The sequence below is a fragment of the Alexandromys fortis genome, unplaced genomic scaffold, assembly GCF_014885135.2.
Source record: "Alexandromys fortis isolate MF-2015 unplaced genomic scaffold, M_Fortis_MF-2015_v1.1 scaffold_145, whole genome shotgun sequence".
Classification (NCBI taxonomy): domain Eukaryota; kingdom Metazoa; phylum Chordata; class Mammalia; order Rodentia; family Cricetidae; genus Alexandromys; species Alexandromys fortis.
Genome location: NW_026068049.1, coordinates 406121 through 422196, shown reverse-complemented (window position 1 = coordinate 422196; position 16076 = coordinate 406121). Strand labels below are relative to the sequence as shown.

At 49.2% G+C, this 16076-nt stretch overlaps 1 protein-coding gene across 1 annotated transcript in view; it reads right to left on the bottom strand.

The window, feature by feature from the left end:
• Positions 1–14296: 14296 nt before the first annotated feature.
• The window catches only part of LOC126486872 (SCO-spondin-like), a 20895-nt gene continuing 19115 nt past the window's right edge, over positions 14297–16076 (bottom strand). The window contains exon 3 of the mRNA XM_050119383.1: positions 14297–14517. Within this exon, the coding sequence (XP_049975340.1) occupies positions 14297–14517 (221 nt within the window). The remainder of the gene's footprint in view (positions 14518–16076) is intronic.

The following is a 16076-nucleotide window of genomic DNA, read 5'->3' as shown; positions in this document are numbered from 1 at the left end:
TTAGGAAGGAAGCCTCGCTCACTGAGCATGGGCGTGCACCCCTCCATTGGAAGCCTTATCGGGGTATCTGAGACTCCTGTGGGGGTAGGGGTCACAGAGACCCAAGCTAGAGCCACCTGACCTCTATGGCTCTGGTGAAAACAGACAGACAATGTCTGTGTTTGGTGTAAATTGTTGCATGGTTAAGAATACTAACTTGAAGAAACAGTATGGAAAAATGTACGCACGCGCGCGCGCACGCGCGCGCGCACACACACACACACACACACACACTCAGAAAGGGTGGAGTTTAGAATCTACCAGCTGGATACAGTGAAGGTAAGGCAGACACGACTACATTGTGTCAACCCTTGGGATGGTACCCAGAAACATCAGCATATAATTTGAGCCCACAGTTTAATTCATCTGTCATTTTCCAACTCAAATGTCCTTCCCTCCACTGAGCCCACACGCTCCCACAGTAGAAATAGTCCCCAATCTAACCTGGCCCAAAAGACAGCCTTACTTCTCCATAACAGTGAGTCCTGCTGCTTGTGTGGCCAGCGCCCCCTGTGGGCAGTTTGAGGAACAGCATTCTGCCTAGACACCACCACCACCACCCACCCTCTCCCCTCCTGCTCCCACGGGGTGCCTGTGAATGGATGAATGGATGGGTCGATGAATGAATTCCTCAGGTTGTTTTCCTTTATGAGCCTGTTTTCTCGGGTTGGCTTTCCACAGATGGGCTAAAAAGGAGTCAAAACTCTTCCGTCAGACAGTACTCTGTGGGGACCATCAGGCACAGATATCATCTGTGGAGAGTCTAAGGCTAATGAGAATCTAGAAGGAGAATCACAGCTCTGGGGGCGTTGTGGGACAGTTCAGATGAGCTGATCCCTGTGAGAATGCTTTGGACTTCCATCTGAAGGGTGTCTTCTATTGACGTTCTAGAAACCGACAGATTTCTAGATGCCCCAATCTGCCCCATCCCTGTCTCACTCAGTGATATGAATGTCGGTAGCTCCACCTTCTTCCGGGAGTCCCTTGAGTACCACGCTCCTCTCTATGAGTGAAAACCCCAAGGTTCAGAGAAGGCGTCTCCAGGTCACACAGCTGGCACAGGGAGGCCTGGGATTTATAGCCAGGGCCTAATTCTGCTGTTCCTAAAGTTCCTCTGCAGTGGCCATGGGATGTATGTGACTGGATTCCAGTGGTATCCCTGACATGGCTGGGGCTTCCAGTTAGGAAATCCTAGAGGACAGAGAGAGGGGGATGAATGGATGGGTGGACAGACAGACAGATGGACACGCAGTGGGTGAGTGAGTTGATGGACAAATGATGAGAGAGGAAAACGAATCTCTGCCTTCAGATTCTCAGATTCTCCTGGGTGTTTTTTGTTTGTCTGTTTTTTCTGTGACAATGACTGTCACATGCTGATTCACATTGACAAACCCTGATCTAGAGAACAGTAAATTCAGAAAAGGCTGTCCTCTCTCTGTGGGTGAACTGTGATCACCCTAGTATACTGAAGCCCTCGCCTCTGACTGTCCTCTCTCTGTGGGTGAACTGTGTTCTCTCCTAGTGTACTGAAGCCTCCACCTCCAGAACCTCTAGCATAGCATCCTATTTGTTCATGAATGGGATCGTTGCAGATATAGTCAGTTAAGATGAACCCCTAACACAATAAGATTGGTGTACTAATAAACAGGGATATTTACACACACACACACACACACACAATGTGAAGCTGAAGGCAGAACTCTGCAGGTGTGAATACATCCATGGTCATCAACGAAGCACCAGCAGAGAGGGGAGAGGAGTGGAAGGTTTCCTCCCAGCTGCCTCAGCCAGCTCTGCCAACACTTTGGCACTTTGGCCTTGTCCCTCCAGCCCCCGAGCTATAGGCCATAAGCTGCTGCTGCTGTAGCTGAAGCTACCTGGCTGGTGGCCCTTGGCTAAGGAAGCCACCACTGACAGATGGTCTCTTTCTTTCCAGAAATATGAGGTGAAAGGCACACGTGAATGGAATTCTAAACCCACCCCACGTCTCCAATTCCAACCTTTAGCTTCTGTGGGCACCCAAACTAGACACCTACGAGTCAGGAAGCACCAGAATGGCCGGAGACCTAACGGTGCTGACTGATGCCGACCAGCACCTGACTTGGTTTTTATCTGAATTTCCTTGTATTGGACACAAGGCTTCTTAGCTCAAACCACTGCTCTCCCGGGGTCTTCACTGCTTATTAACTTGTTTACTTCCAAGGCATATCTGACAAAATCTGAAGCCAGAGCTCTGGAAATCTGGTGGGAACACACTTTCTCCAGTGTCTGACTCTGTGATTGAGCCACGCTTGAAATCTGATCTGTGATCCATGAACACTGGTCCCGGGGACAACTTCAGTAGGGGAAGGACGGAAACCTGAGGGTGGCCCTCCAGAAGCTACAGTCCATCCCAGGATACGAGATGGACAAATATCACACCGTAAAGATTCCCACTGCAATCCCTTCAGGCAAGCATGCCGGAGAAGCCTCAGCAATGGCCAGATGGAGGACAACAGCTGGGGCGGGGAGCTGGAGAGAGGAAACGTTTAGAGAAGTCAAGAAAATGAGGGCAGAGAAATCCGTCAAGGGCTTGGAAGCCAGCCTCTGCCAAGTCAAGGGGAACTTGAAACTCAAGTCCCCAGATCACAGCTACATTTAGAGCTGGGCTTGTTGGAGGGTTTGAAACCGGGCCAAATTGCCTATTTTGGGGGGGTTCAAACTTCTGGATATATTTGAAGCTACACACACAGTATTTCTAAACAGAGGAACCAAAAGTAGAGGAAACAGCTGGGTGAGGTTCCTCTCCCATCGTTAATGCCCTCCGTTCTGAGCAGGCCCTGTCCCCACCTTGAGGTCTTTGGGTCCCACTCACAGTCAGGAGCAAGGCGGTGGGGTGGGGTTGCCCACGACTTCCTGTGGGCTGAATGCGTGAGAGTCCCAACCATGCCCTTAGACTTCATCAGGAGTCTAAACCACACACAGGTACAAAGGAGCAAGGCCACACCTGCAGGATGGAGTCACATCACAGGTGCAGAAGCTCACAACACCAGGGGTGACTGCTGACATACCTGGTCGGCACCCTCCTCCCCACAAGGTGACTAAACCCTTAACAGAGAACAGAGAAATTGGGCAACTTGACAGTGCTCTTCCTGGCTGAAGTTAATTTGGCCTTGTAGAACCTGCACATCGATGAGTGAAAGAGGCTGTGACCAAAAATTACCAACGTGACAGTCTGTGTGATGTATGCTCCCCAGGCTGTCCCACATCCTCAGAAGTGACGTCTCTGCGACATGACACAGAGGAGAGGGTGGACCCCAGGGGGTCCACCAAGGCTGGCCTAGGACCAGCAGGACCTCCTCTCCTACTTCAGTGTCTTTTGGGACACAGAGCATCCAGGGAAATGAAACAGAGGGGCTAGAAAATCAGATATAACAGAGCCAAAATAAGAGATTAAAGATGGCTTGGAAGGCCCATAACCACCCCTGCAGCAGTTAACTCTCCTTAGTACCTTAAAGGCTGCTCTCAGGGGAGCACACAATTTGGGGGTGCAGTAAAAGTCCTATCCTCCTTTGTCCAGCTCACCAAGGCAACAAAGGCCTTGAGGAATCAACCAAGTCAATAGGGTCAGAAGATCATGCCCATGTACCTACCATTTATACGGTCAGGTAACTAACTGGCTTGGCCATTTCTTCCCAGAGGATGGGTCCACTCAGAAATCAAATCCCTAAGATACAGAGTCAGTGGAGAGCTGAGAGACTTCAACCATGCGACCATGCCTCTGCTTGTTGTGGTATGTGTGTGTGTGTGTGTGTGTGTGTGTGTGTTGCTCGCCTGCAAGTGGAAGTCATAGGACAACTTTCTGGGAGTCAGTTCTCTCCTCCCATTTGAGTCCCAGGGGTTGAAGTGAGGTCATGAAGCTTGGAGGCTATCTTGCCAGTCCCTCTGATTTCCTTTACCTGTAGCGTTAAGGAGCTGAATTCTGTGAGCTCTGCAGCCCTTTCTTTCTCATATCTCTGCTTCCTTCCTTCTTTCTCCATCTAACTTACAAGTGGCAGAAATTTCCCTCAGCTGTAGAGTCTGGGGCACCTAGGATCGAGCCCTGAGGGGCCGGCACCTGGCGAGTTTGCTTCCCCGCTGATGGCAACCCCTCACCAGCCCCACATGTGCGAAGGGCCCAGGGGTCTGTCCAGGAAAGCTAACGCCTTTCCCCGAGACCACAGCTTCACTGACAGCCTGTATCCTCTCTGTGACTGAGAAATATTTGCAAAATCCGGCAATGGTGTGTGAAACAAACCCACTGAGGTACCCTCAAGCAGGAAGAGTCAGGCTCCAGCCACTGCCGCCATTTTCACAGGCTCCTGGACCCCAGGCCACAACATCTTACGCCCCTGTCAGAAAACAGAGTGGTCTTGCTGTCAATTTTTAGGCACTCCAGTAAAATCTAAATTTTTTTAAAAAAGCATCATTTTTTTTTAATCAGTTTCTACTTCCGTCTCCACTGCTGCCCTGGAGCATCAGCGGACAGCAGAAGGACAAGGACAGTGTGCCCACGGCTCATCCAGTACTCTTGCACTCACAGGGGGCAGCATGGGCTCAGTGTGGTCTTCTGTCACTTGTATGTGTGATAGCAACCCCATACCTCAGCGACTCAGACCGACAGTTGCGGCTTTGTGCTGCAAGAGCCCGTGCTGAAGGAGCTGTGCCGTCTGGGGCGTGCCTTCCTTGCAGCAGAGGGAAAGGTCCAACAGCCAGCCTAAGAGTGCTTCAAGAGTGGTGTCTTATCCTTCCAGGAGTGAAGCGCTTTCTTTTTCCCCCTTAACTTCTACTTATGACTGTGGGCTGAGGATCAGAGCAACCACACGCCACAGCACATGCGTGAGGTCAGAGGACAATTTGTGGGAATTGGTTCTCTCCTTCCTGGGGTCCTGGGGATTTAACTCAGGTCTCTGGGTTTGGTGGCAAGCATCTTTACCTCTGAGTCATCTCGTCAAACCTAGGAGCTAAGTTTTCTTAGCCGGTTCTCTCCTGGGAACTAAACCTTTCTCCTATGGAATCAGCTGTTGAACTATCCATGTAGCTTCGCCACAGGCAAGAGTCTGGTGTTGCAGGATATTTGATCCCACTGGGATACCCGAGACTGTGTTAATAAAATTAGCCTTGACTCAGGGGGCGGGGGCGGCGACTAGTTGACAAGAATTAGTCATAGAGAGTCTGGAGGACCTAGGATAGAAAGAGTGGCCCAGGAAGGAATAGGGAGGGACTTAGAGATTCATTGACTTTTCGTCTTTTCTTTGGGGTCTAGGAAGTGTGGAGAGGTCAGCTGGCCACTTCTCCACCGCTTCTTTGATTTATCAGGTTTTCACCCCAATATCTGACTCCTGAGTCTTATTGGCAATAGGACAACTTAAACACAATAGTCCAGGAACAAGAAACCTACAGCTGGTACATGGTACAGGACACACTGACTCACTAAGAGGGTGTGGGTGACTTTTTCGATTCCTCCTTGGGGGACTACACGGTCTAAGACTTTACTGACCAATACATCAGAATAGATTTGACTATTTTGTCAACTCCTTGCTTCTTGTCCTGTCTTAACACATGACTTTGTCACCATGCTTGGCCCATCGCTGTCATCTCTAGCATCACCTTTTGAAGACTCTTGCTGGATCCAGCCTGTGACTTTCATCTGAACGGTATTGGTCCTCACCATATCACGTGATCATCTCTATCAAAGACGCACACTCCAAAACAGTCAGAATTACAATGTTTAGAATATCAAATAAACCCATGATTTATTGGGGAGCAGGCGGAGAACCCAAAGGATAGATGGGACACAGAGCAGGCAGTGAGCAGTGTGATCTATGGGCTGGGACTACATCGTGCTCATGCTATGAATCCCGCACCCATTAAAGCACTGGGCACAGGGGGAAAGGAAGAGGAGGGGGAGGGGGAGGAAAAGAAGGGGGAGGGAGAGGAAGAGGATGGTAACCACTGATGAAGACTGCATAGGTGAATCAGGGTCTGAGCTGGTTGGCTTCAACTCACTTGCTTAAAAGTAACCCAGGGAAGCCTCAGTACCGTTGTTTTTCCATGGTCATTGTTCAAACATTGTATCGATGAAGTGAAGCGACTTGTAGGCTGTGGTGGCTGAGGTTCAGACCCACACCTAGCCTCACAGCCAGGATATCTATGGGAAGACAGGGGCTGAGGCAGCCCCTGGCAGCCCTGCTACGCTGCAGACTCTGGTAGCTATTGCTCTTTGCCCAAACTGAAATAAGGTTCCCTGTGGCTTCCTCCTCCTACCCAAGCCTGGGCTCCAGTTACCATCCTTTCCAATTTCACTCTTTCCGTTATGCTGACCATAGTTTCCGAAACAGAAATCAGGGCACATTTGTCTGGCACCCGTCCGACACATGGTCTCCCAAACCAGCGTGCTGTTTGAAATTAAGATTTCTTTGGAAAATTTTGGGATGTGCAGCAGCCATATCAGGGTAGCCCTGAACTAGGGATGTGGGTCCCACACAGCCAAGACACAGAACCGGAGCCACCATCCCTGATCTAGGACGGAAGTTACAGGGCTGGGAAATGCTTCCTGCTGCCTCAGCGGAAACCAGGGCATTCTCTGTGAGACACCCTGGGTCTTCTCGGCCTCCCTCTGCTCCACTCTGACCTGTGAATGCTATGGCTAATCTTAAGCAGAAATCTGACAATTTGGGGACATGCTTTTAAGTTCCATTTGATGAAGGGGTTCACAAAGTGGACAAGATGTGATCCCAGTCCCCTAGAGAACACACTGTTCACTGTCTGCTGGACTCTGATCTTTCCTGTTCTCCCTCTGCTAGCCAATCAATCACAGGTTTATTTGATATCCTTCTAGAACTTGTGTCTTGTGTTACCAATTTGTGTGTGTGTGTGTGTGTGTAGAGGCAATCACATGACATGGTTTCGGTCAATAAGATGCCAATGGAAGCCATTAGTCATAGAAAAGTTTCCTGCAAGTAGATCTTATTTGTCTCCTTTTCTTCCTTTTTTTAAAAATCACTCTTTCCCCTCCAGGTACGCACTTCTCTTTTACAACTGATAGGTGACACTTGCCAGTCCCCACAAGTCCACTGCCAGCTCAAGTCTGAAGACCTCCAGTCAGTGATGTCTCTTTGTCTTGTCTGCCTTTGACCCTGCCAGAGAGGCCAGAGATGGTGCCGTTTAATCGGGTGGTGGTAGCCTGCAGCAGGGGACTTGGAGGGAGCAATGAAGCCATACCTGTCCCCTTATTCTCTCAGTCTCCACTGCCTGTCATCAGTATCCCAGCATTGCATCCTGCCTCCAGCAGAGGGCCAGAGACAGATCCATACCGGAAGTTTGTGTCGCTGTAGGTACCCAATCAAACAAGTCGTCAATCTATAGGTGGTGAGGTCATCCAACACAGAGCCCAAGTTAGGAGGTCCTAACCCTTGCTAAGAAGAGATAAGAGGTTCCCACCCCAGTCCACAAGCAAGAACCTTACACGCAACCAAGTCCCTGCTTGCCCCAGGGATGCTCTGTCAACCCCCAGAGCTCAGACACCGTGTATCCACTTACTGCCTAATGGTCTCTAAAGGACTCAGATTGGGAGGTGATGGCTAAAAGAAGCTCAGATCGACTCACGTGTATTGGAGGGCTTCCTTGAAATCCTACAGTCAAGGGACTTAATGAGGAATGAGGCATGACCATGATCCTAAATGGCCAATTGAAATAAGACACTGACCTCTCAACCTTTACAAACCCAACACCCATGGTGCTTTGGGTGCAGCTCCAGGGGTCACTTTTTATATGGTGTCCCTCAGGGCTGACTCCAGAGGGTGCCACCTCCAGAGGGTGCGTACATACATTCAATGGCTCATATTGGTGCTCACTTCAACTACCAGCACCTGACTAGCAGAGGGGGAAAGGATTCACTCCACTTCTTCAAAACCCTTAACTGCAGCCCAGTTTAACTGACTCTCTCATTCCCCAAAGCAGAGCTGGTCATTGTTGCAGCCAGCCTGCGAGCTCTCTCTAGAAGCATTCTGCGCTGGGGACCACGTACACTATTTTGTTTCCCAAATCAGTCTTGGTGATTCCGAGATTGAGGGGTGGGGAATGCCAGCCGTGGTGGTATATACTTGTAATCTCAGAACTCAGAGGGCTGAGGCAGAAGGAGCCTCAAGTTCCCGGCCAGCCCCAGCTACATAGGGAGACCATCTCCAAACAAAATAAAATAAACAACAAAAGAAAGAGGAACCTTTGCACGTTACACCAGGATACCAGGTGCAAACCATAACTGCCCTAGATAAGCAGAGCAGGTGGTTCCCCAATCTACGCTCCTTCTGTTCCCCCCTCTGGACCTAGCCCAGAGTGTTTCCCATACGACACGTTGAAAAACACAGAATGTTTCAGCATTTGCTGGACATACTTCCCTTTTACCCACGGCGCCAACTTCTGAAACTACCGTTGTTTTAGAGTAACCTACTTTTCAGAGTCAAAGTTGTGGTTTCATGAATCTCCCTCAGGCTTCGAGTTAATTTCTCCAGTGGGCAAAGAAAACCCAGGTCACTGATACCTTTATCAGCTGGAAGCATGAGAAAATGGTGAGCAAAGAGCCTTCCATCTTGGAATGTGTCTAACGCATTGCTTACTGGGCCTTGTTTCTCGTTCTGGGCTTGGGGGAGATGCGGCCCTATAGAGCATGGTACACGTACAGGTAAGAGCTATCAGGAGGCAAATGGGGAGATTACTTCCTTAAACACCATGCACACTTTAAATCCACACTCAGATGGCCAAGACCACCTTGGTCAAGTCAGTGGAAGTGGTCCTTACTAATTCATAATTTCTCCAGGAACCTGCTGCTCAAGACCATCCCCCATGCCCTCTCCACGAATTGGAGCTGTAGCTGTTTCTCTCCACTGTCTCTGCCGCAAAGGTGCCCGGTGCTGCAAGCCCACATCACCGCCTAGCCCCTGCCGCAGGAAAAGCCCGCCTGGTTCCCAGGCCCTCCTGGAGCACACTTTGCAACAGGAAACAGAAGATGATGAGGCAAAATTATATCGTGTGCTACATGAAAGCCCAGCAGGCATAAATATGGCAGGAAAGTCAGAATAAGTGCCTGGTTGTGGTGTTAAAGATGGTGGTCGGGGTGGCGCTCAGTGACTTGTGATTTGAACCGGGAATAATTTAATATAAACTTTCCTGTGAACTTGTCAAACCAGACTTCTCAGTGGGGAGGCACCTCCAGATGCTAGAAGAGCAATGGGGAGATGCTGGAAGACACCCCTGCCCCCGGTTTCAGCATTCACAAACTCCCCACAGTCAAGCGCAGGGCACCGCCTGTCCACCAGGTTCAGCCTCAATGAAACCGGAAGAGACTTTGGAACTTTGTCCTGTGCCTTAGGCACCAGTGATGAACTGTATAAAATGGGTTGCCCTGTCTAGTCAGCTGTTTGTTTTGATAGGAGCCCTCATGATCCTAACACATTTCCCCCGAGGAGATTTCTATTTCAGGCTAAAGGAAAGCTGGGCATATTGGAGCTCTTCAAATTACATCCTACGTAAGTGGACACTTCTCTGCTGACCCATAAAGCACGGAGGACAGAGGCCAAACCCATCAGTAGTTGGAAACCAGTGTTCTGGGGCAGTGAGTTGTGTTCTCTGGTTTTGTTTGTGACTCGCATACAGACTAAGGGCTTGAAGCTAGACCTCCCGTCATCCTGCGGCTGGAGTCTGTGGGAAGGTTCCTGCCACCGAGCCCATCAAAAATGACCGACCGAGAACAGTACCAGGAGGTTCTTGGGGGTCTGGAGGGTGTCTTTAGGAGGTCAGAGCACATGCTTACAGGCTTCCTAGTCCTTGAAACATCTAAAGGGAAAGGGGACACAGGAAATCCATGGGAAGGGTTCAGTATCAGCTGGATTCTGGCCGGCAAGGACAGCCGCTCCTGGCTCTTCCCATCAGCTGTCTTCACAGCTGTTTTTATTTTGCCAGATGTGCAGGAATTTGAATGCTGATTAGAACCTGAGCCTCGATTTGAGGCTTCAAACAGGACTTGCCCTCCCTAATTAGGGGGTGCAACTCACCAGCTGCTCGGCAAGCAGCATGTGGTCCCCACTTGCCTGACTGCAAAGGCATCCAAGGACCCACCTCCTGCCTGAGCCGAGGCTGCCAGGCCAGTGCCTTCTACTCCGCCATCCCCAGGGCCTAACGCAGGACCCCAGGGCGAGACCACCTCAGCTCCTCTGGCAACACCTCCCCTTTCCTGCCTCAGTGCTTTTACCCCAAATATCAGAATTTTCCTGAACTTTGCTGTGTCCCTCCAGCCTTTCCAGGAAGGAAGGTGGGTGAATAGCTGTATATTCTGTATACTACACTATTCTATATGCTCCACAGAGGGAAAGGTCACTTTCTTCCCCTGGCACAGAGCTAAGACACAAAGGTCAAGTTGAAACCAAAGTGCTCTGCAGTAGAGACAAGTCTTCTCCTGGGACTTGAGAAGAACCTGCTGCAGGAAGAAGCCTGGGAGAGAGAGCAGAACCCCAAAAAGGTGCAGAAATCTTCGCAGCATCTCAGAATCCGCAGACTAGCTGGGCTTTGCTGCCTGACCAAAGTCCTGGACACGGCTTCCTGGTACCCATCTCGGGCTACATTACCTAAGCAGCTAGGACAATCTGCACGCGGGGTCGCCAGGCCAGAAGCAGGTGCACTAAGCTATGGTCCCTGTAGGACTGGCCTCCTGCTGTTTACTCTGTGTTAGGTAACTCAGGCCTCTCACGGAGAGGGAGACATTTCGGGATACACCCCAGCCCTGCTCCTCAGCTGGTCTACAAGATGTTTCCACTCTTGATTTTCCCTCGGTCTCCCATCTTGACCCAGGTTCTAATAAAAAAAAAAAAAATCGGGACATCAGCAACGGCTTTGAGATGTGAGGGGAGCTTGGAATGTCCACGGTCTGAGAGGGCGGGCGCTGACAAAGAACACGGGTACTCCCGGCATTTCTAGATGCACGCCATCTATCCCAGTCAAAATTGAAACTGAGGCCATTGCGCTCCACTGGGCTATAGTCTGCGGTGAGTCAGATAAAGCAGAGAAATCTGCCTCACCCTCCGCTGTCCCTCCCCACCATGGTCCTCTGCCTGCTGCACCTGGGCAGGCTCCCATCAGGAGGTCCCTCTTTTTCTCCTCCTCCTCATTGCCTTGCCGTGGCCAGTCCTTGTAGTTTCTCTTCCTCTGCCTGCCCTCAGATCTCCCCACAACCCTCAGCCCTCCACACTGGCCTCTTTCATTCTATCTTTATCCACAGTTGCCGACTTTCACTTCTGGGTATTCTCTGCTCCCTCCTCGCCTCCAAACCCCCTTTCCTGGGTGTTGGTAACTGGTCCCTTTCTCGCTCGAGTTCCATCCCAAGGCCACATGAGGTTGGTAAGAGCGGACCTTGGTTCAGAGGGAGATGAGGGGAAACCAGGAAGGTTCCTATGGTTACCGCAGTAGCGAGAAGCTGAACCAGCCTAGGATCCAGGAATTCCCTATTGCCTCGAGGCCTTCCATCTGTAAACAGGACTAGAACAGAGGGAGAGGCAAGTCAAGGGCCAAGGTCACTGAATCGCATGCTGGGGAGGGGTCACCTTCTCTCCACCAACATTTGAAAATAATGAAATTCCAATAAAGAACTAGTATATGTTTTTGAACTGTTATCTGATTCAAAATTTCACATTGAAAAATCCAGACAACTCCAGAAAGGGGGAGAAGTGGGGGTTCCACCACACTGTCCCACCAGACACCAACAGCTGCTTGCTGGTTTGAGGCACAATTCTGGAACATAAGTAGATCAACAGGGGGCACATGGGAGAAGGAGCAGAGTCGTCCCTGGAGGTAGGTAGGCTTCTGGCGTGATGTAAGTGGGATTATCCAGCTCTTGAGGGTGCTAAGACAGAGGAGGAGCTCAACGTTATCCTCTGCTACCTAACAACTCCCTGTGGTAGATGAGATCCTCTCTCAAAACAGAAAATCAATGTTTTTATTACTTTAAATATTTCAGGGTATGTTCAGGGTATGTTAACTGTACAAAGCAAGTGGTTTCACCGTGACATTTCCATCCATATAATAGGGTTTGCTTTCACGCCCCCCCCCCACCCCACGATTGCCATGTCCTTCCTCTCCACACACCCCTTTCCTTCCATAACCCTAGCCTGTTCTTCTTCGATACTAAGAGGTGGAAATCTAATATAAATCTGATACATATAGCCGATGTCAATTTGCGGTAATGGAGAAAACATGGGATTTGAGGGACAAATTAATGTCCTCAGAAATGATAAGTGTCTGGAGGGGAAAGGACTATATCCAGAGATGTGCTGGAATGTCTCGGCAGCAGGCTAGGTGAAAAAAATATGAACCCAATTAGAAAACTCAAAATTGATTAAAAAAAAGAGGGCGATAATACTATTAAAGTGCTAAAAAGAAAGAAAGAAAGAAAGGGAGGGAGAGATCTCTCTAAGTCTCTAGAGGAATATCCAGGTTATCAAAAACGGGTGATTTTAATACTGGGAAAATAAAAAATATATTCAAAGCATTCTTAGGAAAGTTGTGTTTGTTTTGTTTTTAGTTTTTTGTTTTTTGGGTTTTTGTTTGTTTATGTGCTTGGGCCAGGGTGGGTGGGGGAGTATACCTGTGCATGCAGTACCTGCAGAGACCAGAAGAGGGCACCAGACTCCCGTGGAGTTAGGTGGTTGTGAGCCCTCAAAGAGGGTGCTGGGACGCTAGCTTGAGTCCTCTGGAAGGGCAGCTAGTGTTATTAACATCTAGACTCTCTCCAGGCCAAAGGAGAGTATTTTTATAGACTAAATAAACATCAAATGGGAGGGACTGCTGTTGTCTCTTAACTCTTGATATAAAGAGGGTCTCTCTAGTAGATAATAGGGAAAGGTGAACAACAGTACAGAAACTGGCAAATGACAGGAACAGGTTATTTATGTAAAAAATTCAGATTTCTTTCCAAAACATTTGAGAATATGTACAGCCTCAGTTATGGCATAAACAATATAAGTTAAAGGGCTAGGAAGTGGCTTGGCAGTTAAGAATACGTACTACTGGGGCTTAGAGAGATGGCTCAGTGGTTAAGAGCACTGACTGTTTGATATAGGAGGATCCTTCTGTCTATGTGTTACTTACATTGGCCAAATAAAGAAACTGCCTTGGCCTTTTGATAGGCCAGCCCTTAGGTGGGTAGAGTAGACAGAACAAAATCAGGCAGACACCATGATTCTCTGACCCGAGATGGACACAGGTATGCTACATAGATTACTAAATATGGGTTAAAGCAAGATATGAGAATTAGCCAATAAGAGGCTGGAACTAATGGGCCAGGCAGTGTTTAAATGAATAGTTTCCATGTAATTGCCGTGCAGGAGCCGGGCGGGACAAAAAGCAGGCCTGCTCACCTCGTCACCACAACTGCTCTTCCAGAGGTCAGAGGTCCTGAATTCATCTCCCAGCAACTGCACGGTGTCTCACAACCGTCTGTACTGAGGTCTGGTGCTCTCTTCTGGGGTGCGGGCACGCATGCAGGCAGAACACCGCATACATAATAAATAAATAAATCTTTTTTTAAAAAAAAAAAGAATATGTACTGTTCTTTCAGAGGACCTGAGATCAGTTCCCAGCACCTTGGGCAGCTCACAACTGCCTGTGACTGCAGTTCCAAGGATCTGAAGCCCTCTTCTGACCTAAAGTCACCAGCACACACGGTGTCACACAGCGTACCTCTTCCATTGCACACACGGCGTGCCTCTCCCATTGCACACATGACATACCTCTCCCATTGTATACACGGTGTACATACCTCTCTCATTGCACACACGGTGTACATACCTCTCCCATTGTACACACGGCATACATACCTCTCCCATTGCACACACGGTGTACATACCTCTCCCATTGTACACACGGTGTACATACCTCTCCCATTGTACACACGGCGTACATACCTCTCTCATTGCACACACAGCGTACATATCTCTCCCATTGCACACATGGTGCACATACCTCTCCCATTGCACACACACATAATTTTTTTAAAAATTTTAAGTAAATAATGAATGAAAATCTTCAATCAGAATGACAAGCCTGAAACTTTGAACGCAAATACATTTTATTGTTGGGACTGCGGGGATTTATTTATACACTGCTAAGAGGAAACTCCATAAACCCTTATAGAGGCCAACTTCATATCAACCAACTACTGAAGTGTGAGCCTATGCAGGGAGCGAGGGAACTAGGAGCAGAGGCAGCAGAGGCAGCTCGACAAATAGCGAGCATTCTTCCTCAAAGCGCCATCCGTGCTCAGCTGAAAATGCGTGTGAAGAGCAGCTCCTGTCTCCAGCAGACCATGAAGCTCCAGGTGAATGATGGGAGCCCATGCCAGGAGCCACTCCCTCCAGCCCCATCTCAAACATCGCCCTGAGGTTGGGGCTTCACACAATAGCCTTTGGTGGACTGTAAGAAGGTAAATAGGAAAAAGCATGCGGTTAGCAATTTCTTCCTTGCTTGACACAAGCAGGTGATGTGCAATGCACAGGTCCCAGGTTGGCATCTTCCTGCAGTTTACACATGCCTCGCAGTGGAAGCCTCAGCGAATTAAAGCTTGAGGCACCTGGTTCTTCCTTCTCTCTGGTGCTCACCCGACCCTCCAAGGCATTGCTTCCTGTCCTAGCTTTACTGAGAGCTTTCCTACCCTTTCCTCTAGACTCTACTTCATTCTTCATTCTTCGGGAAGGCACTCTGGGGAAGACCCTAACCTTGGGTTGCTTCAACCAAGAACCACAGTGACCCTCCAGTTCTCTGGCCCAGCAACGCCATTTTCTGCACGTCCCCTTGAGTGTATAGACAAAACAACCATGTGTGGATGTTCCTGGACATCTATGAATGGGAAATTGATCGAGAAAAACCATGGCACATCTTTCCAGTAAAATATTTTGAAAGTAGCTTAGGAGCTAGAGGCGTGATTCAGTGGTTAGGGGCATTTGTTGCTCCTACAGAGGGTTGATGTTTGGTTCTCCTCTCTCTCCCTCTCCACTTCTCCATTTCTTCTCCTCTCCTCTCACAAATAAAAGTTTAAAGATATCCTGCAATATACTGTGGCAGACTTTCTTAAGAAAAGAAAGACTAAAGTACAAAAGTAAAGCATGTCTCAATTGTCTAGCAAATTCATAAGTAGATTCTGTATGGAAACCATGAGCAGCAAAGGCTCCCTGTGAGGTGCGGGGCGGGGTGGAGGGAGCCTTTCAAGCTACACAGCCTCTGGGTGTCTTGGCATAATGGGGAAGAGAGGAGGGAGAGAGAGAGAGAGAGAGAGAGAGAGAGAGAGAGAGAGAGAGAGAGAGAGAGAGATCTACTCAGGATAAATTTAAAGCAGCCCGGAGGAGAGAAACAGAACCATCACTTAAGTGGCTTAACCATAAAGGAAGTGGCTGGTGAGTAGGCCTGTCCCAAAGAGGACCACAGAGGCCGGTTGGGCAATGACAGCCTAATTAGGTGGGTGGTGGAAGGGTGTGCTGGCTTGGAAGCTCCATTCTACAGTTTGGCACTCTGCACAAAATTGTAATATTTCAACCACTCACTTCCTGTCCTGAGAACACCTAGGACCATGCTCATGAGGTCACACCTAGGACCATATGCACAAGAGGTCACACCTAGGACCACACACATGAGGTCACACCTAGGACCACACACATGAGGTCACACCTAGGACCATGCTCATGAGGTCACACCTAGGACCACGCACAAGAGGTCACACCTAGGACCACACACCTGAGGTCACACCTAGGACCATGCTCATGAGGTCACACCTAGGACCATGTATATGAGGTCACACCTAGGACCACACACATGAGGTCACACCTAGGACCATACACATGAGGTCACACCTAGGACCATGTATATGAGGTCACACCTAGGACCATGCTCATGAGGTCACACCTAGGACCATGTACATGAGGTCAAACCTAGGACCATGCTCATGAGGTCACACCTAGGACCACACACAAGAGGTCACA